Source organism: Bombina bombina, chromosome 3 (genome assembly GCF_027579735.1).
Source record: "Bombina bombina isolate aBomBom1 chromosome 3, aBomBom1.pri, whole genome shotgun sequence".
In the NCBI taxonomy this organism is placed as follows: Eukaryota; Metazoa; Chordata; class Amphibia; order Anura; family Bombinatoridae; genus Bombina; species Bombina bombina.
The window spans coordinates 1,239,354,584-1,239,378,882 of record NC_069501.1 but is presented as its reverse complement, the minus strand read 5'-3'; the positions used below and the strand labels follow the sequence as shown (position 1 = coordinate 1,239,378,882).

At 40.3% G+C, this 24,299-nt stretch overlaps 1 protein-coding gene across 1 annotated transcript in view; it reads right to left on the bottom strand.

Annotated features, from left to right (window-relative positions):
• Positions 1–24,299, bottom strand: part of XRRA1 (X-ray radiation resistance associated 1) — a 201,862-nt gene that overhangs the window by 70,865 nt on the left and 106,698 nt on the right. The window contains exon 14 of the mRNA XM_053708752.1: positions 26–307. Within this exon, the coding sequence (XP_053564727.1) occupies positions 26–307 (282 nt within the window). The remainder of the gene's footprint in view (positions 1–25; positions 308–24,299) is intronic.

Genomic DNA, 24,299 nt, shown 5'->3' with positions numbered 1-24,299 from the left:
CCTATGTGACAACCAGAATACCAACCTGGGTCAGAAAAATGGACTCCACACCATTATGTGAGCTGGCGCTTGTCTCTGCTGATGTGGATGAGTCAAAAGAGCTAGCGGGCTCTTGATGTTTGTCTGGGGAAATATTCCTCTGATCTGCTGAGGACGAGTTAATTGGTGGAAGGGGGGTTGGAGACATCAAATATTCCTTTCTGGATCCCATTAGATCAGTTCTGGTAAAGGGAAAGTCTAAGCAGAAGCTAGATGTCAGATCTAACGTCAGAGGCTGCTTGGGTATTTTAGGGATGTGCGTTTTTACCTGTAACCAAAGGCAAAAAAACATTTTTTATAATTCGTATGCTAATTAGCTATATTTAGTTTTATTAGAAGACCATATAATACAGTAGATTTGCATAATAAACAAAGGCATAATAACAAGACAATTCAAAAGTACTTGGTATGAATTTCAAATAAGTAGTAAAAAATTTTCCTGACAAATTTTAAAGTACCGGTAGTTCCATTTTTCTCTCCCCCGCATCATTTGACTTTAGCCAATCATGACCCCCTTGTTCTGATGTAGCTTTTTTATGAGAAATGCTCACATCGTCAGCTTTATTAAATCCCTTAATATACTTAAAGGGACAGTCCACACCAAAATTGTTATTGTTTAAAAAGATAGACAATGCCTTTACTACCCATTCCCCAGCTTTGTACAACCAACATTGTTATATTAATATATTTTATAACATTTAAACCTCTAAATTTCTGTCTTTTCTAAGCCACTACAGACAGCCTCTTATCACATGCTTTTTTATTAGCTTTTCAGGAGACTGCTAGTTCATGTGGGCCAAATAGATAACATTGTGCTCTCTCCCATTGAGTTGTGCATGACTGCACTAATGGGCTAAAATGCAAGTCAATAGATAATAAATAAAAAGGCATCTGACTTGGGCTGTCAAAAGAGGCTTAAATACAAATTAATTACAGAGTAAAAAGTATATTAATATAACCATGTTGTATGTGTAAAACTGGGAAATGGGTAATAAAGGGGATTATCTATATATTTAAACAAATTTGGAGTTCAATGTCCCTTTAAGGGTTTCTATCATATCAGCTCTCTACCTTCTCTCCTCTACTATAGATATTTAGGTCATCAAATCTTTTATTTTTTAATCTTGTACTATCACCATCCCAAGTGACTAACTATCGGCTAGATTTAGAGTTTTGCGTTAGAAGGGGTGCGTTAGCTACGCATGCTTTTTTTCCCCCGCACCTTTTAAATACCGCTGGTATTTAGAGTTCACAGAATGGCTGCGTTAGGCTCCAAAAAGGGAGCGTAGAGCATAATTTACCGCCACTGCAACTCTAAATACCAGCGGTGCTTACGGACGCGGCCAGCTTCAAAAACGTGCTCGTGCACGATTCCCCCATAGGAAACAATGGGGCAGTTTGAGCTGAAAAAAACCCCTAACACCTGCAAAAAAGCAGCGTTCAGCTCCTAACGCAGCCCCATTGTTTCCTATGGGGAAACACTTCCTAAGTCTGCACCTAACACTCTAACATGTACCCCGAGTCTAAACACCCCTAACCTTACACTTATTAACCCCTAATCTGCCGCCCCCGCTATCGCTGACCCCTGCATATTATTATTAACCCCTAATCTGCCGCTCCGTACACCGCCACAACCTACATTATCCCTATGTACCCCTAATCTGCTGCCCCTAACACCGCCGACCCCTTTATTATATTTATTAACCCCTAATCTGCCCCCCCAACGTCGCCGCTACCTACCTACAATTATTAACCCCTAATCTGCCGACCGGACCTCACCGCTACTATAATAAAGTTATTAACTCCTAATCCGCCTCACTCCCGCCTCAATAACCCTATAATAAATAGTATTAACCCCTAATCTGCCCTCCCTAACATCGCTGACACCTAACTTCAAGTATTAACCCCTAATCTGCCGACCGGACCTCACCGCTACTGTAATAAATTTATTAACCCCTAAAGCTAAGTCTAACCCTAACACTAACACCCCCCTAAGTTAAATATAATTTTTATCTAACGAAATAAATGATTTCTTATTAAATAAATTAATCCTATTTAAATCTAAATACTTACCTGTAAAATAAACCCTAATATAGCTACAATATAAATAATAATTATATTGTAGCTATTTTAGGATTAATATTTATTTTACAGGTAACTTTGTATTTATTTTAACTAGGTACAATAGTTATTAAATAGTTAATAACTATTTAATAGCTACCTAGTTAAAATAATTTCAAAATTACCTGTAAAAAAAATCCTAACCTAAGTTACAATTAAACCTAACACTACACTATCAATAAATTAATTAAATAAACTACCTACAATTATCTACAATTAAACCTAACACTACACTATCAATAAATTAATTACATAAAATACCTACAAATAAATACAATTAAATAAACTAACTAAAGTACAAAAAATAAAAAAAGAACTAAGTTACAAAAAAAAAAAAATAATTTACAAACATTATAAAAATATTACAACAATTTTAAGCTAATTACACCTACTCTAAGCCCCCTAATAAAATAACAAAGCCCCCCAAAATAAAAAAATGCCCTACCCTATTCTAAAATAAAAATAGAAAAGCTCTTTTACCTTACCAGCCCTTAAAAGGGCCTTTTGCGGGGCATGCCCCAAAGAATTCTGCTCTTTTGCCTGTAAAAAAAAACATACAATACCCCCCCCAACATTACAACCCACCACCCACATACCCCTAATCTAACCCAAACCCCCCTTAAATAAACCTAACACTAAGCCCCTGAAGATCATGCTACCTTATCTTCACCACGCCGGGTATCACCGATCAGTCCAGAGGAGGCTCCGAAAGCGGGGGCTGAAGACATCCATCATCCGGCTGAAGAGGTCCATCATCGGGCTGAAGTCTTGATCCAAGCGGGCGCTGAAGAGGTCCATCATCGGGCTGAAGTCTTGATCCAAGCGGGCGCTGAAGAGGTCCATCATCGGGCTGAAGTCTTCTATCAAGCGGCATCTTCAATCTTCTTTCTTCCGGATCCATCTTCATCCCGCCAACGCGGAACATCCATCCTGGCTGACGACTTCCTTTAAGGGACGTCATCCAAGATGGCGTCCCTCGAATTCCTATCAGCCAATCGGAATTCGAGGGACACCATCTTGGATGACGTCCCTTAAAGGAACCGTCATTCGTCGGGAAGTCGTCGGCCAGGATGGATGTTCCGCGTTGGCGGGATGAAGATGGATCCGGAAGAAAGAAGATTGAAGATGCCGCTTGATAGAAGACTTCAGCCCGATGATGGACCTCTTCAGCGCCCGCTTGGATCAAGACTTTAGCCAATCGGATTGAACTTGAATCTGATTGGCTGATTCCATCAGCCAATCAGAATTTTCCTACCTTAATTCCGATTGGCTGATAGAATCCTATCAGCCAATCGGAATTCGAGGGACACCATCTTGGATGACGTCCCTTAAAGGAACCGTCATTCGTCGGGAAGTCGTCGGCCAGGATGGATGTTCCGCGTCGGCGGGATGAAGATGGATCCGGAAGAAAGAAGATTGAAGATGCCGCTTGATAGAAGACTTTAGCCCGATGATGGACCTCTTCAGCCAGATGATGGATGTCTTCAGCCCCCGCTTGGGCTTGGATGAAGATTTCGGAGCCTCCTCTGGACTGATCGGTGATACCCGGCGTGGTGAAGATAAGGTAGGATGATCTTCAGGGGCTTAGTGTTAGGTTTATTTAAGGGGGGTTTGGGTTAGATTAGGGGTATGTGGGTGGTGGGTTGTAATGTTGGGGGGGGTATTGTATGTTTTTTTTTACAGGCAAAAGAGCAGAATTCTTTGGGGCATGTCCCGCAAAAGGCCCTTTTAAGGGCTGGTAAGGTAAAAGAGCTTTTCTATTTTTATTTTAGAATAGGGTAGGGCATTTTTTTATTTTGGGGGGCTTTGTTATTTTATTAGGGGCTTAGAGTAGGTGTAATTAGCTTAAAATTGTTGTATTATTTTTTTATTTTTTGTAACTTAGTTCTTTTTTTATTTTTTGTACTTTAGTGAGTTTATTTAATTGTATTTATTTGTAGGTATTTTATGTAATTAATTTATTGATAGTGTAGTGTTAGGTTTAATTGTAGATAATTGTAGGTAGTTTATTTAATTAATTTATTGATAGTGTAGTGTTAGGTTTAATTGTAACTTAGGTTAGGATTTATTTTACAGGTAATTTTGTAATTATTTTAACTAGGTAGCTATTAAATAGTTATTAACTATTTAATAACTATTGTACCTAGTTAAAATAAATACAAAGTTACCTGTAAAATAAATATTAATCCTAAAATAGCTACAATATAATTATTATTTATATTGTAGCTATATTAGGGTTTATTTAACAGGTAAGTATTTAGATTTAAATAGGATTAATTTATTTAATAAGAAATAATTTATTTCGTTAGATAAAAATTATATTTAACTTAGGGGGGTGTTAGGGTTAGACTTAGCTTTAGGGGTTAATAAATTTATTAGAGTAGCGGTGAGGTCCGGTCGGCAGATTAGGGGTTAATACTTGAAGTTAGGTGTCAGCGATGTTAGGGAGGGCAGATTAGGGGTTAATACTATTTAAAATAGGGTTATTGAGGCGGGAGTGAGGCGGATTAGGGGTTAATAACTTTATTATAGTAGCGGTGAGGTCCGGTCGGCAGATTAGGGGTTAATACTTGAAGTTAGGTGGCGGCGATCTTAGGGAGGGCAGATTAGGGGTTAATACTATTTATTATAGGGTTATTGAGGCGGGAGTGAGGCGGATTAGGGGTTAATAACTTTATTATAGTAGCGGTGAGGTCCGGTCGGCAGATTAGGGGTTAATAATTGTAGGTAGGTGGCGGCGACGTTAGGGGCGGCAGATTAGGGGTTAATAAATATAATATAGGGGTCGGCGGTGTTAGGGGCAGCAGATTAGGGGTACATAGGGATAATGTAGGTTGCGGCGGTGTGCGGTCGGCAGATTAGGGGTTAAAAAAATTATTAGAGTGGCGGCGATGTGGGGGGACCTCGGTTTAGGGGTGCATAGGTAGTTTATGGGTGTTAGTGTACTTTAGAGCACAGTAGTTAAGAGCTTTATGAACCGGCGTTAGCCCAGAAAGCTCTTAACTCCTGGCTTTTTTCTGCGGCTGGAGTTTTGTCGTTAGATTTCTAACGCTCACTTCAGCCAAGACTCTAAATACCAGCGTTAGAAAGATCCCATTGAAAAGATAGGATAAGCAAATGGCGTAGGGGGATCTGCGGTATGGAAAAGTCGCGGCTGGAAAGTGAGCGTTAGACCCTTACCTACACGACTCTAAATACCAGCGGTAGGACAAAACCAGCGTTAGGGCCCCCTAAAGCTGGTTTTGACGGCTAACGCAGAACTCTAAATCTAGCCGTATATGACCAAATGCAAGTTTTTTGTGAGAAACTGTAGTATATTTGCACATTTTATACAACCACAGGTGATTTTATCTATTTCATTCACTATTTCTGTGATTATTTAGGAAAAAAGAAGCCCGGGCTGGTAAAAAAACTGTTTAAGTCAAAAGACGAAAGAATATGCAGATGTATTTGTAAAAATTATATTTGTTTAAATATTGAAGTAATAAGTAATAAGTATAAAATGTTAGTCTCTATAGTGTACATCAGTTAAGAACAGTTAGAATTAAGTAAAGCTCAGTGTTTGATGTGTCTATAAAGGAGAAAACAGGCATTATAATGATCAAGGAAACATGTTGCAGGTTGCACAAATATAAACTATGACTCAGTATTAAAGGGACATGATATCCAAATGTTGAAGCACTTGAAACTGATGCAGCATAGCTGTAAAAAGCTGACTAGAAAATATCACCTGAACATCTCTATGTAAAAAAGAAAGATATTTTACCTCACATTTCCTAAGTATTCACACCCCACTGTAAAGAGTCTTTAACCCCTTAACGACTGAGGAAGTGCCAGGTACGTCCTCCAAACAACTACCCTTAACGACCAAGGATGTGCCTGGCACGTCACCTGGGGTTTGAAGCTCTGGAAGCGATCCTGATCGCTTCTAGCAGCTTTTAAGGTATTGCCGTGATGTCTCGATATTGAGGCATCATTCTGGCACACTGATGCAGAGAGAGTAACTCTGTGGCCCTCTCTGCATCGGCCAGCGATGGTGCCGATCGTTGGTGGGTGAGAACAGCTGCAGGGAGGCCGGTGGGCGGCCAGCAGTCGGAAACAATTGTCAGGTGCGCGCGGGAGCACGCACGGGGGGCGTGTGTGTGCACGCCCGCAATCTAGTTAGTTTAAAAGTTTGAAATGGTGGATGATGGTGGTGGGTGGGAGAGGAGGGGGGAAATATTATTTCAAAATAGATCTGGGTGGGGGAGGGGGCTGGGGTATTGAGCGGGTGCAGCTACACTACAGAAAAACAGTGGTTTAAATAAAAAGCCACATTTAAATGCAAAGTGGGTACTGGCAGGCAGCTGCCAGTACCCAAAATGGTGGAAAATAGTGCGGGGAGGGTTAGAGAGCTATTTGTGGGGGGGGGGGGGGTCAATGAGGTTGGGGGCTAAGGGGGGATCCTACACAATAGAATATATATTTAAAAAAAAAATAATAATAATGGTAGTGGGGGAAAGGGTTAGAGAGCTGTTTGGAGGGGGATCAGGGAGGTTGGGGGTTAACGGGGGGTCCATCACAGCTGAATAGATATTTAAAAAAAAAAAGCCTTTTATTTTAGTACTGGCAGACTTTCTGCCAGTACCTTAGATGGCGGGGACAATTGTGGGGTGGGGGAGGGAAGAGAGCTGTTTGGGAGGGATCAAGGGGTGGGATGTGTCAGGTGAGAGGCTGATCTCTACACTAAAGCTAAAATGAACCCTGCAAGCTCCCTACAAGCTACCTGATTAACCCCTTCACTGCTGGGAATAATACAAGTGTGGTGCTCAGCAGCATTTAGCGGCCTTCTAATTACCAAAAAGCAACCCCAAAGCCATATATGTCTGCTATTTCTGAACAAAGGGGATCCCAGAGAAGCATTTACAACCATTTGTGTCATAATTGCACAAGCTGTTTGTAAATAATTTCAGTGAGAAACCCAAAGTTAGTGAAAAAGTTAACGATTTTTTTTATTTGATCAAATTTGGCAGTGACATGGTGGCATGAAATATATCAAAATGGGCCTAGATCAATACTTTGGGTTGTCTACTACACTAAAGCTAAAATTAACCATACAAGCTCCCTACAAGCTACCTAATTAACCCCTTTACTGCTGGGCCTAATACAAGTGTGGTGCACAGCGGCATTTAGCGGCCTTCTAATTACCAAAAAGTAATGCCACAGCCAAAAATGTCTGCTATTTCTGAACAAGGGGGATCCCAGAAAAGCATTTACAAACATGTGTGCCATAATTGCACAAGTTGTTTGTAAATAATTCCAGTGAGAAACCTAAAGTTTGTGAAAAAGTTTGTGAAAAAGTGAACAATTTTTTTTTATTTGATCGCATTTGGCGGTAAAATGGTGGCATGAAATATAACAAAATGGACCTAGATCAATACTTTGGGTTGTCTACTAAAAAAAATATATACATGTCAAGGGATATTCAGGGTTTCCTGACAAATATCAGTGTTACAATGTAACTGTCACTAATTTTTTTATTTTTATTTTTTTTTATTGTTTGGAAATAGAAAAGTGCTACTTGTACTTATTGCCCTATAACTTGCAAAAAAGCAAAGAAAATGTAAACATTGAGTATTTCTAAACTCAGGACAAAATTTAGAAACTATTTAGCATGGGTGTTTTTTGGTGGTTGTAGATGTGTAACAGATTTTGGGGGTCAAAGTTAGAAAAAGTGTGGGTTTTTTTCCTTTTTTTCATCATATTTTATCATTTTTTATAGTAAATTATAAGATATGATGAAAATAATGGTATCTTTAGATTTTAATCTTAATTTTAATGACATTTAATGGCGAGAAAAATGGTATATAATATGTGTGGGTACAGTAAATGAGTAAGAGGAAAATTACAGCTAAACACAAACACCGCAGAAATGTAAAAATAGCCTTGGTCCCAAACAGTCAGAAAATGGAAAAGTGCTGTGGTCCCTAAGGGGTTAAATCAGCCAGTCAGGATACTTGTCCCAGGACTTGCTAGGGAGTGTGCATCTGTCATGTGCAGGCACCGTAGATTACAGCAAAGGCAAAGCATTACCTTAGCACTGCTGATGCTGATTGGCTTTTCCATCTTGCAGCTGGACAGCAGCTAAAATATAACTGTTTACACAGCAATTACTATGAAGAAATATTGAGGCTTAAACATAATGCAAATAGATTTATCAAAAAAATAAAAAGGAAGTTAGCTATATTATATTGTGTATTTATTTCATTTTAATCTCTATATCTATTAGTGCAACAAGTTTGGGGCAAAAATTTGCACCAAATTTGGAGAAATCTGGACAGATAGCTCAGCATGCTAATGCACTGTGGCTGAGCTCTGTAGAAGCCTGAGGGTTGCAGGTTCGATCCCCGGCGAGGTGCACTCAGCCTATCATCCTTCTGAGGTCGATAAAATGAGCAGCGCCTTGAGACCCTTACTGGTGATTAGCCGCGCTTTACAAGTACCCAATACATACAAAGGGACACTAAAAGAAATAATATTGTCCCCTTCCTTTGTAATTTTTCACTTTTATCCCTATATCTACTAGTGCACCAAATGTGGAGCAATAATATTGTTTGATTTAAAAAGGGTATACAATTTTAATAAAGTTTCTAATTTACTTTTATTATGTAATATGCTTTATTCTCTTGCAGCATCGAACATAAGCTTTCTGTGTTTTCAGACTCCCATTGATTTCTATGGCATCCACGGCCTCAAGGGTGCCGGTTTGAAAACTTGGCACACTGCGTCGGAATAGACGCAAGCGTACCTGTTAAATGTTTGATAAATTTGGAAAAGGGTCAAGAAGAGTCGAATGTGAATTTGAAAACAATGACGCAAGCATCGATCTGCGTCGGATAGAGATCGCAGGAGCGTATATTTCGTCACACATTTCAACATTTGACGATCTTGGCGCTTTGTCAGCGGATCAATCTCCCGTCAAATACGAAACGGGATTACAGCGTATTATTAGTTGACACTTTGATAAATATCCCCCTAAATCTGAAGTTTACTTCTTCAGTATCAGATGAAGGAATAATACTGTCCGAATCTGAGATTTCACCCTCAGAGGCTACTGACGTATCCTCCTCATCATACTTATGAGGGAGGGCAACCTGTGTAGCAGTAGGTGGAACAGAAACCTTACTATCTGAATGTCTAATTTTCCTCTTGCATTTTTCCAGCATAGGAAAAGCAGATAATGCCGCAGATACCGCAGAAGATACCTGTGCAGCAAAATCTGCAGGCAAATAAACTCCTCCAGGAGGCTGAGAGGAACTGCAGGGCACTGTATGTGACGCCATAGAGGCTTGGGACGTTTGAGGAGAAAGCTGTGGTATTGCCTGAACAGCATCATCCTGAGAGACATTGGGCTCAGAAGGCAACAATTTATCTTTAAATTGAAGTGTTATAGCTAAGCATGCAGCACAGAATTGCATAGGCAAAACAATTTGTGCCTCTAGGCATGCCATAATACTAAATAAAAAAATCCCCAAATTGTACAAATTTTTTAAATAAAATGTCACTTTAAGAATTTTTAATACCACAGCCGCTTAACATTATGCAAAAATTCTTTAACATAATAAACCAATAAGGCTTCCTACACCTCAGACAGGCTGAGGTGCCTTACTGTAACACTTATACACAATTTTGCTGCCAGAAGTCTCTAAAATGATCGTATAGTAGATCGACACTGAAGAGACTGAACTTTAATGACGCCGCTCCTCTCCATAAATATCCGACAGCAGAGAGAAGTCACATGACCGTCAGAGAGAGGAAACTACGCAGCAAGTAAAAGGCACGCGTTTCCCTCTGCCTACAACACCAGAGCTAAATTTACACAAACGCTCAAGCAGTTTGTCAATTAGCCTGTTCTAGCTAAGCAAGCCAAGAAAACCAACTGCCAAATTTTACGTTTATACATAAATCCCTGTATAAAACATAAGCCCCACACACATACTAATAAAGTATTTCAACAAAATTAGCCCAAGGAGGAAAAATGTCCCAATAAATGGAAGATTAACTCCTAGTCTCAACATACATAATGTGCCTGTCCACTACCAAACAGAATCCTGTATAAAGGATTTTAACTCCATTATGGAGTAATGTTTTTATTGACCGTCTTTTGTATTAATTTCTAATATTTTTAATATTTTGCATATTAATATTAATCTAATATTTTGCATATCCATATTAATCTAATATAAAATCAATTAAGGCCCCCAACTTATAAAATGTATATATTCATTTTTTAGCATATTTAAATACATAAACACATACATTTTTCTTTCATATATATATAAGTTTTTAAAAATAATTTAGAGATGATCTAATTATTTATTTAAAAATAATTTAGAGTTGATCTATTTACAGTAGAGTATTAAATTTACACTAACTTATAACACACAATTCACACACTTATATAGCGGAGTTTAAAATCGTTATTTATATTTAATAAATTTAGTTCATTTAGATGTTATTTATATATAATTTTATTTATTCATATTTATGTGTCACATTCACTTTTCATAATCACTTTTTTTAATTTTATAGTAATTAAGGCATATTTATGAATTTGGAAAGGCTTAAGGATATACACTTATAAAATGGAGCTTATAGTCGTTATTTATATTTAATATATTTAGTTCACTTAGATTAGTTGTTATATATATATATATATATATATATATATATATATATTTTTATTTATTCATATCATGTGTCACATTCACTTTTCATAAATACTTTTATGCAATTTATAGTCAATAAGGAATATTCTTGAATTTGGAAAGGCTTATGGATATTCATATACTTGTATTCATAACTAACGGACTATACCTTTAAGCAAAAGAAATGAGGTCAATCAATAAACAGACAATCCTGAATAAATAGAGGAGTAAGGGAAAGCTACCTTGAGGGGAGAGCGGCTGAATCTTGGAGGATATCGTATCTAAAAACGCCAAGCCAGACTGCGGACGAAAACCAGTATAAGGTAAAGAGTCTGAGAGCCCTGGTATACTACAATTTTCTATTTTAGTGGAGAAACCCTGCAGGTTTCGGATTCTGGGAGCAATTACGGATCTTAAGTACAAATATCGTTTTTTCAGAGTAACCTTTTTATAACAGCTGACTGTATTCTTATTTTCCATATCTCCTTATCTTCTACAGACAAAGGATTGTTACATATGGGACAATTGTTGCTGGACATTATACACTTATTTTATAGGCTACAAAAGTATCAGCCGTATTTCTCAGCAAACGCTAACGGCTGCAAAAAACTATAGCACTTTATTAACAGCTACATAAGTAACAGCCACTTTGCATTGACAAAAAGCAAAAGCACTTTGTATTGAATACAATATTAACAGCTTAAAAAGTAACAGCCACTTTACATTGAACCCAGTATTCAAGAAGGCGAATCTTTGTTTTTAATAATGTTATTAGTTTTATCTTAGTATATACAGATATTTTTAGTGGATTATTTGTTTAACCACCGGTGGTATTAGGCATTTGTATTGTTTTTTAATAAATATTGTTTTTTAATAAATATTATCAATTTTATACTATCAACAGACAGTCTTGCTTATTTTAATATTTTGATCTCTATAGCTGCTTTTATCTAGCGCTCCTCAAATTTGTTGTTTTTTTAGATTTTAAAAATGTCCCTATCTACTGCATATGAAATATTTTTCTGAAGTGCAAGACCTAGAAGACAAAAGCACTTACCTGCAGTCTAGCTGTCCGGCAGGAAGACAGCTCACAAGGCTTGACAAGGACACATACTCCTTACAGAGACCTGTAGAAAAAGAAAGAACAGAGTAACCAACTCTGGATTTCTGTACCATGGGTAGCAATGTGTTAGGAAAAAAGTAAGAACTACCTCACAACTTCTTAGCTGCTTAAAAGCCACCACTACTCTACTGAAGGGATTGACGTGGACTCAGCTAAACCCAAATCCTTGCTTGCAGGGAAAAGTACCCAAAAAAGGAATTCATTTCTTCAGACACCAAACTTCACCTCCTCCATTGACAGAGGCAAAGAGAATGACTGGGGATTATGGGTAAGGGAGTGACACTTACCAGCTTTGCTGTGGTACTCTTTGCCTCCTCCTGCTGGCCAGGAGTGATATCCCCACTAGTAATTGAATGACGTTGTGGACTCTCCATATCTTAGGAAAGAAAATGCTTTTATTTCACATAGAAATTAACCCAGGCACATTTGTATTTTGACCTTTCTATTCCTTTAATATAACACACTCGGCTAGATTTACAGTTTTGTCGGTAACGACCCGCGTAGCTAACGCTGGCTTTTTTTCCCCCGCACCTTTTAAATACCGCTGGTATTTAGAGTTCACAGAATGGCTGCGTTAGGCTCCAAAAAGGGAGCGTATAGCATATTTACCGCCATTGCAACTCTCAATACCAGCGGTGCTTACGGGCGCGGCCAACTTCAAAAACATGCTCGTGCACGATTTCCCCATAGGAAACAATGGGGCAGTTTGAGCTGAAAAAAAACCTGCACCTAACACTCTAACATGTACCCCGAGTCTAAACACCCCTAACCTTACACTTATTAACCCCTAATCTGCCGCCCCCGCTATCGCTGACCCCTGCATATTTTTTTTAACCCCTAATCTGCCGGTTCGTACACCGCCGCAACCTACATTATACCTATGTACCCCTAATCTACTGCCCCTAACACCGCCGACCCCTATATTATATTTATTAACCCCTAATCTGCCCCCCACAACGTCGCCGCCAGCTACCTACAATAATTAACCCCTAATCTGCCGACCGGACCTCACCGCTACTATAATAAATGTATTAACCCCTAATCCGCCTCACTAACCCTATAATAAATAGTATTAACCCCTAATCTGCCCTCCCTAACATCGCTGACACCTAACTTCAAGTATTAACCCCTAATCTGTGACCGGACCTCACCGCTACTCTAATAAATGTATTAACCCCTAAAGCTAAGTCTAACCCTAACACCCCCCTAAGTTAAATATAATTTAAATCTAACGAAATAAATTAACTCTTATTAAATAAATTATTCCTATTTAAAGCTAAATACTTACCTGTAAAATAAACCCTAATATAGCTACAATATAAATTATAATTATATTGTAGCTATTTTAGGAATAATATTTATTTTACAGGCAACTTTGTAATTATTTTAACCAGGTACAATAGCTATTAAATAGTTAATAATTATTTAATAGCTACCTAGTTAAAATAAATACAAAATTACCTGTACAATAAATCCTAACCTAAGTTACAATTAAACCTAACACTACACTATCAATAAATTAATTAAATAAAATACCTACAATTATCTACAATTAAATCTAACACTACACTATCAATAAATTAATTAAATAAAATACCTACAAATAAATACAAATAAATAAACTAACTAAAGTACAAAAAATAAAAAAAGCTAAGTTACAAAAAATAAAAAAATTAATTACAAACATAATAAAAATATTACAACAATTTTAAGCTAATTACACCTACTCTAAGCCCCCTAATAAAATAACAAAGCCCCCCAAAATAAAAACATGCCCTACCCTATTCTAAAATTAAAATAGAACAGCTCTTTTACCTTACCAGCCCTTAAAAGGGCCTTTTGCGGGGTATGCCCCAAAGAATTCAGCTCTTTTGCCTGTAAAAAAAAACCATACAATACCCCCCCCCAACATTACAAACCACCACCCACATACCCCTAATCTAACCCAAACCCCCCTTAAATAAACCTAACACTAAGCCCCTGAAGATCTTCCTACCTTATCTTCACCACACCGGGTATCTATCACCGATCCGTCCAGGCTCCAAAATCTTCATCCAAGCCCAAGCGGGGGCTGGAGATCCATCATCCGGCTGAAGTCTTCTATCAAGCGGCAAGAAGAAGTCCAGAAGAGGCTCCAAAGTCTTCATCCTATCCGGGCAGAAGAGGAGATCCGGACCGGCAACCATCTTCATCCAAGCGTCATCCGATGACGAGCGGCTCCATCTTGAAGACCTCCGGCGCGGATCCATCCTCTTCTTCCGACGTTCTAAGTCCGAATGAAGGTTCCTTTAAATGATGTCATCCAAGATAGCGTCCCTTGAATTCCGATTGGCTGATAGGATTCTATCAGCCAATCGGAATTAAGGTAGGAAAAATCTGATTGGCTGATGGAATCAGCCAATCAGATTCAAGTTCAAGTTCAATCCGATTGGCTGATCCAATCAGCCAATCAGATTGAGCTCGCATTCTATTGGCTGCGAGCTCAATCTGATTGGCTGATTCAATCAGCCAATCAGATTTTCCCTACCTTAATTCCGATTGGCTGATAGAATCCTATCAGCCAATCGGAATTCGAGGGACGCCATCTTGGATAACGTCATTTAAAGGAACCTTCATTCGGACTTAAGACGTCGGAAGAAGAGGATGGATCCGCGCCGGAGGCCTTCAAGATGGAGCCGCTCGTCATCGGATGAAGATAGAAGATGCCGCTTGGATGAAGATGGTTGCCGGTCCAGATCTCCTCTTCTGCCCGGATAGGATGAAGACTTTGGAGCCTCTTCTGGACTTCTTCTTGCCGCTTGATAGAAGACTTCAGCCGGATGATGGATCTCCAGCCCCCGCTTGGGCTTGGATGAAGATTTCGGAGCCTGGACGGATCGGTGATAGATACCCGGTGTGGTGAAGATAAGGTAGGAAGATCTTCAGGGGCTTAGTGTTAGGTTAATTTAAGGGGGGTTTGGGTTAGATTAGGGGTATGTGGGTGGTGGGTTGTAATGTTGGGGGGGGTATTGTATGTTTTTTTTTTACAGGCAAAAGAGCTGAATTCTTTGGGGCATGCCCCGCAAAAGGCCCTTTTAAGGGCTGGTAAGGTAAAAGAGCTTTTCTATTTTAATTTTAGAATAGGGTAGGGCATTTTTTTATTTTGGGGGGCTTTGTTATTTCATTAAGGGGCTTAGAGTAGGTGTAATTAGTTTAAAATTGTTGTAATATTTTTATTATGTTTGTAATTAATTTTTTTATTTTTTGTACTTTAGTTAGTTTATTTATTTGTATTTATTTCTAGGTATTTTATTTAATTAATTTATTGATAGTGTAGTGTTAGATTTAATTGTAGATAATTGTAGGTATTTTATTTAATTAATTTATTGATAGTGTAGTGTTAGGTTTAATTGTAACTTAGGTTAGGATTTATTTTACAGGTAATTTTGTAATTATTTTAAATAGGTAGCTATTAAATAGTTCTTAACTATTTAATAGCTATTGTACCTGGTTAAAATAAATACGAAGTTGCCTGTAAAATAAATATAAATCCTAAAATAGCTACAATATAATTATTATTTATATTGTAGCTATATTAGGGTTTATTTTACAGGTAAGTATTTAGCTTTAAATAGGAATAATTTATTTAATAAGAGTTAATTTATTTAGTTAGATTTAAATTATATTTAATTTAAGTGGGTGTTAGTGTTAGGGTTAGACTTAGCTTTAGGGGTTAATACATTTATTATAGTAGCGGTGAGGTCCGGTCGGCAGATTAGGGGTTAATACTTGAAGTTAGGTGTCGGCGATGTTAGGGAGGGCAGATTAGGGGTTAATACTATTTATTATAGGGTTATTGAGGCGGATTAGGGGTTAATAACTTTATTATAGTAGCGGTGAGGTCCGGTCGGCAGATTAGGGGTTAATAATTGTAGGTAAGGTAGCAGCGACGTTCGTGGCGGCAGATTAGGGGTTAATAAATATAATATAGGGGTCGGCGGTGTTAGGGGCAGCAGATTAGGGGTACATAGGGATAACGTAGGTTGCGGCGGTGTGCGGTCAGCAGATTAGGGGTTAAAAAATTTATTAGAGTGGCGGCGATGTGGGGGGGCCTCGGTTTAGGGGTACATAGGTAGTTTATGGGTGTTAGTGTACTTTAGAGCACAGTAGTTAAGAGCTTTATGATCCGGCGTTAGCCCAGAAAGCTCTTAACTCCTGACTTTTTTTTCTGCGGCTGGAGTCTTGTCGTTAGATTTCTAACGCTCACTTTAGCCAAGACTCTAAATACCGGCGTTAGAAAGATCCCATTGAAAAGATAGGATACGCAAATGGCGTAGGGGGATCTGCGGTATGGAAAAGTCGCGGCTGCAAAGTGAGCGTTAGACCCTTACCTACAAGACTCTAAATACCAGCGGTAGCCCAAAACCAGCGTTAGGAGCCTCTAACGCTGGTTTTGACGGCTAACGCAGAACTCTAAATCTAGCCGACTGTTATTTTTTTAACCAAAAATTTTAACTGTTATTTTTACAGATACAACTGACAACAGGAATCATACAGACTTGTTTGCAAACACACACATTTGTTGTAACTGTACTTATGGAGATTGTTAATACTAAATAAACATTGAAATAATATTTTATTTGCAAAAAATGTTTCACAGTTTAAACATAAGTTTTACTACTATTTTATCATTTTAATGAAATGAGGAAAACATAAATTATGCTTACCTGATAATTTCATTTCCATCGAGGGGAGGAGAATCCATGGCTTCATTCATTACTGTTGGGAATTATGAACATGGCCACCAGGAGGAGGCAAAGACACCCCCAGCCAAAGGCTTAAATACCTCCCCCACTCCCCTCATCCCCCAGTCATTCTGCTGAGGGAACCAGGAACAGTAGGAGAAATATCAGGGTATAAATGATGCCAGAAGATAAACTAAATTTAGGTCCGCCCATCGGAGATATGGGTGGGAGCCGTGGACTCTCCTCCCCTCGATAGAAATTAAATTATCATGTAAGCATAATTTATGTTTTCCATCTAAAGGGGAGGAGAGTCCACGGCTTCATTCATTACTGTTGGGAACATATACCCAAGCTCTAGAGGACACTGAATGAAACCGGGAGGGTAAAAGGCGGACCCTAATCTGAGGGCACCACAGCCTGCAAAACCTTGCTCCCAAAAACAGCTTCAGCAGAAGCAAAAACGTCAAATTTGTAAAATTTTGTAAAAGTGTGTAAGGAGGACCAGGTAGCCGCCTTACAAATTTGCTCCATAGAGGCTTCATTCTTGAAGGTCCAAGATGAAGCCACAGCTCTAGTTGAATGAGCCGTTATCCTCTGAGGAGGCTTATGCCCAGCTGTCTCATAGGCCAAGTGAATCAAGCTCCTCAACGAAAAGGACAAAGAAGTAGAAGAGGCTGTCTGCCCCTTGCGCTTCCCTGAATACACAACAAAAAGAGATGTAGATTGTCTGAAATCCTTTGTAGCCTGAAGATAGAACCTCAGGGCATGAACCACATCAAAATTATGAAGTAACCTCTCCTTAGAAAAAGAAGGGTTAGGACACAAGGAAGGAACCATTATTTCCTGATTGATGTTACAGTCGGACACCACCTTGGGAAGAAATCCCAAACCAGTGCGAAGCACAGCATTATCCGCATTAAAAAACAGATAAGGAGGGGGCGTGTCTAAACAGTGATCGGGATCGGTCACACTTTTCTGAGCTCCAGCGGAATCTCTTTAAATCCGCCGATTCCAAGAGTAATTCAACAGCAAAATCTTCAAATTTGATCTCACTATTGACCCACTACATTGTGGTGCTTTAGTTAACTAATACAAAGCTGTATTTGTGAAGCCGTAGCAAAGAATCAGACGACAGAGGCCTGGTGCTGCGGCACCTTCCAGGGGACGCTACCCCCTTGGAATTCCGAGGTACTCAGCTGCAGCTGGACACATAAATATATCTACAAGGACCTACACACCACTACCTTTAAAACCAGAGAGATATCAAAGACAAGAAAGAACCCACAGCTACCCACTGTCACCAGACATAAAAATAAACACCACAATATATTGTGTCTAAAATGGCCGACATGGAGGAACTGATTTCCAAGACATTTTCAATGATAAGCACTGGCGCAGATTCGAAGCACTCTGCTTGCGCCTCATAGACAAAGCTCCACAGGATCTTCTGCTAAGACGTTGTACCTCTGCAACTCATATCTTTGGATGAGATCCAACAGCAGGAAGAAAATAGAGAAAGTGTCGCTACTTCACCCGGCGACTTACAGTATAGCTTGGCGGCTCCAAGGGTACTGAAAATCACACAAGTCACAGCCTCCGAAGATATAGGATCAACAACACCATTGATGCCGGCACTACATGGCATAGTCAGCAAACCTCAGCGAGCGACAAAGCACTGCTCACAAGCTGTGGCCCTGGGGGGTTTCGGGGGGGGGCCTTGGACGCCAGGGCTGAAGAGTACATGCTGCGTGAGTTTTCTGATCTGCCCGATACCCACGATCCCTGCAGTCTCCCACCGGAGACCTCTGAAATTATACTCAGGTATCCTAAACCACCAGATATTACTGGTAAACTAATATGCTTGACGGGACTCCCTCTGCTTTGGAATCCTTACATCAAAGACATATTACAAGATCACCAGATCTCCATAGCTCATCTTTTCTGGCAAACAAAGGCAGGAGATAAAAGAACTCAGGACTCATGCTGTAGATCACAAACAGCAGCTGAATTTAACATTGAGTTTAGAAGCTGTTGCCTTTATCCCAATCTTATAATTATAACTTTGTTGGCGAATATGCACCTGTTTCATCACTAAATTGTAATAGATTATAGTCTCTGTTTCCTAGATGTTTATAAATTATGAATCTGGGCTCTAACAGCTCACTTAGGTATACTCAAATCCATATGCAAGATAAGTAGTAATAGACTCAATTACATAGCACAGAGTGTAGACTTTCCTTTTTGATCAAATGCATTAGATGCCTAGCTATACTCTGACCTAGAATCTAACCTACTAATATGGACTGGGTAATGTTCTTGTTTTTGTTGTAACTTTAAAATGTATTATATCTTATTCTTTGATTGATTGGAATCTATAGTTTATATGTTCCGGGCTAAACAGCACACAAGAGAAAAAATGAACATACCGACTGGGCAAATGGAGATACACACATCTGTCTAGCACCATAGAGAAATTTGCCTTTATAATAATATACTAAGGTGCCTCCACACATGCAGGTCAAAGTGTCCCATTCTTTATAATTATATATTAGCAGGGTTTACTTGACGTATCTTTTAGGGTCCATATAGTCTTGTTCTTGGATCTTGTGGCTTGCAGCCGGAGCTGCTGTGAAAAAGACAAGCCTGATATACAAGGGACTCAGCCCTATACCTGGAAGTATTTAGTAAACATTTCTGTCGGGATAAACCCTTGCACTAAATTAAGTGCTTTTTTTAAACAATAGAACCTATAATACGCCCCATGTGATATAGTCTATCTCTTGAAATGGCGATCTAATTATCAGAAGTCCTGGTTCCAGAACTCATTTCTTGTACTCCAGTCAACCTTATACCCCATACCTTTATATCTCAGTGGGCTGGGGACTATAGCTGTCAAGTATCCATTCTCTAACACATGAAATAAATTTCCAATAGACAGTCTGTCGCATGTAGAATTGTGGGACATATCGTTGATGTGTCTAGCTGCAGCTCTTGCATTGTTATCTTTAAGTCTGTTATTCTACATATATTTAGAACAATGCATTTTTGTTTTTTTTGTTTTGTTTGTTTACTCTAGTGCCCTATAACACCCCATGTCTGTACACTGAATTTATATATCTGGTCCAAGAGTGACCAATACTGTCATTAATTAGGGGGGGAAAAAAAAAGTAAACTTTATTATTTCTGAGTGTATGTAACAGAATTATATACTGCTGTAAAGTGTAACATGTACCCACAATGCTTACTTGTATGTACTTCCTTATGTTCTCAATAAAAAAAATATTAAAAAAAAAAACAGATAAGGAGGCTCACATTGCAAGGCATCCAGTTCAGATACTCTGCGTGCCGATGCAATAGACAATAGGAAGAGAACCTTTCAGGACAGAATCTAAATGTCAATGGAATGCATAGGCTCAAACGGAACCTTCTGCAATACCTTAAGAACCAAGTTTAAGCTCCATGGGGTGCAGACTGTCTAAAGACAGGCCTGATTCTAGACAGAGCCTGAACAAAAGATTGGATGTCAGGGAGCTCAGCGAGTCTCCTATGCAACAAGACTGATAATGCTGAAATCTGTCCCTTTAAGGAACTGGCAGCAAGACCCTTCTCCAAACTGTCTTGGAGAAAGGACAGAATCATGGATACTTTCACCTTATGCCAAGCATATCCATGCTTCTCACACCAGGACAAGTAAGTCCTCCACACTTTATGGTAGATGCGACGAGTGACTGGCTTCCTTGCCTGAATTAGAGTATCAATCACACTCTCAGAAAAGCCTCTCTTGGCCAAGACTAGGCGTTCAATCTCCACACAGTCAGCCTCAGAGAATCAAGATTTTGATGAAGAAAAGGGCCCTGTTCCAGCAGATCCCTGCGACAGGGTAACCTCCACGGCGGAGAAGATGACATCCCCACCAGATCCGCAAACCACATCCTCCGCGTCAACGATGGAGCAATCAGAATGTCCAAGGCCCGCTCCTATTTGATGCGTGCCACTACACGAGGTAGAAGTGGTAACGGTGGAAAAATGTAAGCTAGGCTGAACCCCCAAGGCACCGCTAAGGCATCTATCAGCTCTGCCTGGGTAACCCTGGACCTCAACCCATATCTGGGTAGCTTGCAATTGAGTCTGGACGCCATGAGATCTATCACCGGCGTTCCCCACCTTAGACAAATCTCTGCAAACACTTTGGGGTGAAGAGACCATTCCCCCAGATGGAATGATTGTCTGATGAGAAAGTTTGCTTCCCAGTTGTCCACACCTGGAATGTGAATAGCTGAGAGCGAGCAGTTGTGGGACTCCGCCCACTCCAATACCCAAGACACCTCCCTCATGGCTAGGGAGCTCCTCATACCCCCCTGATGGTTGATGTAAGCCACCGAGGTTATGTTGTCGGTCTGGAATCTGATGAAGCTGAACGACCCCAGAGGAGGCCATGCCTTCAGAGCATTGTAGATTGCTCAGAGTTTCAGAATATTTATTGGAAGGAGAGACTCCTTCCGGGACCATTTTCCTTGTGCCATCCTGGCACCCCAAACAGCTCCCCATCCTGCCAGACTCGCGTCCGTGGTCACAATCTCCCAGGATGGTCTCAAGAAGGATGTCCCCATGGACAGTTGCTCTGGGCGGATCCACCAAGAGAGGGAGATCCGAGTCCAAGGATCCATGAATATCTGCTGAGATAGATCTGAATGATCGCCGTTCCACTGTCTCAACATGCACAATTGAAGAGGTCTGATATGTAACCTGGCGAATGGAATGACGTCTATGCTGGAAACCATGAGTCCGATCACCTCCATACACTGAGCCACCGAGGGGCTTGAGGAGGACTGAAGGGCAAGACAAGAGGACGCAATCTTCCTGCGTTGATGGTCTGTGAGAAATATTTTCATGGACATAGAGAGTCTATTATCGTGCCCAGGAACTCCACCCTGTTGCTGGGAACCAGGGAACTCTTTCTTGAGCTGAACTTCCAACTGTGAGATTGGAGCAAAAGAAGAAGCGCCCTCGAATGATCCTCTGTGAGACTGAGCGACGGCACCTGAACTAGGATGTCGTCCAGATAGGGCAACACAGCAATGCCTTTGGATCTGACCACTGCAAGTAGCGCCCCCAGAACCTTTGTGAAGACTCTTGGGCCATCACCAGACCAAAGGGAAGGGCCACAAACTGGAAGTGTTGGTCAGAAATGCAAATCTTAGGAACTTGAAGTGGTCCCTGTGAATTGGCACATGAAGGTAAGCGTCCTTCAAGTCTATAGTTATTATGAACTGTCCCTCTTGAGCTAGGGGTAGAATAGACCTGATTGTTTCCATTTTGAACGATGGAACACTCAGAAACTTGTTTAAACACTTTCGTTCCAGAATCGGGCAGAACATGCCCTCCTTCTTTGGAACCACAAAAAGATTTGAATAGTACCCTAGACCCCTTTCTGTTTGGGGTACTGGTACGATAACACCTAGAGAGGAGAGATCCATCACACATTCTAGAAATGGTTCTCTCTTTTCCAGTCTTGAAGACAGGTTTGACAGGAGGAATCTGCCCCTGGGCGGATGGAATCTGAACCCTATCCTGTAACCCTGGACGACAAATTCCAGAACCCAAGGGTCCTGAACATCCTGCAACCATGCTACTGAGAAGAGAGATAATCTGCCCCCTACTTGTTCTGGAGACCTGTCAGGGGCCTCCCCTTCATGCCGAGTTTGTCTCGGCGGGCTTCTTGCTCTGCTTAGACTTGTTCCAAGAATGAGCCGGCTTCCAAGTTCCCTTGGACTGGTCCGCTTTCGCGGCGGGCTGCTGGCGCTGGGCCTTGTCCGCATTAAAAGGGACGAAAAGTAGATCCTTTCGGCTTAGCCCTCTTATCCTGCGGTAGGAAAGCTCCCTTGCCTCCCGTAACTGTGGATATTATCGAATCCAATCCTGGACCGAACAGAATCTTTCCTTGAAAAGGCAGAGACAACAGCCTCGACTTAGAGGTCATGTCCGCAGACCAAGACTTTAGCCATAGAGCCCTGCGAGCTAAAAACAGAATTTATGCTTACCTGATAAATTACTTTCTCTTGCGTTGTATCCAGTCTACGGATTCATCCTTTACTTGTGGGATATTCTCATTCCCTACAGGAAGTGGCAAAGAGAGCACAAAGCAAAGCTGTCCATATAGTTCCCCCTCTAGCTCCACCCCCCAGTCATTCGACCAAAGGTTAGGAAGAAAAAGGAGAAACTATAGGGTGCAGTGGTGACTGTAGCTTAAACAAAAAAAAATGTTTTACCTGACTTAATTGCCAGGGCGGGCCATGGACTGGATAAACCGCAAGAGAAATTGATTTATCAGGTAAGCATACATTCTGTTTTCTCTTGCAAGGTGTATCCAGTCCACGGATTCATCCTTTACTTGTGGGATACAAGACAGGTACCTTAAACGGAAGGCACCACTGCTTGCAAAACCTTTCTCCCAAAAATAGCCTCCGAAGAAGCAAAAGTATCGAATTTGTAAAATTTGGCAAAAGTATGCAGTGAAGACCAAGTCGCTGCCTTCTTGTCTAGAAATAAATGACTGAACATACCTCATTGCAGTCAAGCCTGTAAACTGTTCCCCCCAACTGAATTTTTCTGGTACTCCTCAGTCCTGTGTGGGAACAGCAGTGGATTTTAGTTACAACATGCTAAAATCATTTTCCTCTCAGCAGAAATCTTCATCACTTTTCTGCTAGAGAGTAAATAGTACAAACCGGTACCATTTAAAAATAACAAACTTTTTGATTGAAGATATAAAACTACAATTCTAACACCACATTCACTTTACCCTCCCGTAGAGAGACCCTAGTGCTTAGAGCCGGCAAAGGGAATGACTGGGGGTTGGAGCTAGAGGGGGAGCTATATGGACAGCTCTGCTGTGTGCTCTCTTTGCCACTTCCTGTAGGGAATGAGAATATCCCACAAGTAAAGGATGAATCCGTGGACTGGATACACCTTGCAAGAGAAACGGAAAAACCTGACACCTTAGCATTCAGGCAAATAATTTGCATATTGGCATCACAGATGAAAGAATTGGCGATCTTCAGCGCCTTAATATTATACTGTATCTCATCGATGGAAGTCTCCCCCTCGACCATTTCACACAGGGATTCGCACCAATATGTCGCAGCTCCGGAAACCGCGGCTATAGCCGCTGCCGGCTGAAAAACAAACCCTGTGTGTTGAAACATCTTCCTTAACATGTTTTCCAACTTTTTATCCATGGGCTCTTTAAACGACGAACTATCCTCGTGGGGAATAGTTGTCCGCTTCGCGAGCGTGGAGATAGTACCATCCACCTTAGGGACAGTACCCCACAGCTCAAGCTGAGAGTCCGGAACATGAAACAGTTTCTTAAAGGAAGAAGAAGGGGAAAAGGAAGAACCTAATCGCTCCCATTCATTCTTAATAATATTAGACATCTTAACAGGAACCGGGAAGGCCTGAGGCACCACCCTGTCCTCATATACCTTATCAAGCGTAGGAATCGCAGGTTGTTCCGGGAGTAGCAAGCACTTGCTTCAGCAAAAAGCTCAAATTCTCCATCCTAAACCTAAAGTCAGGCTCCTCCGCAGCCGGAGGTTTAGATGA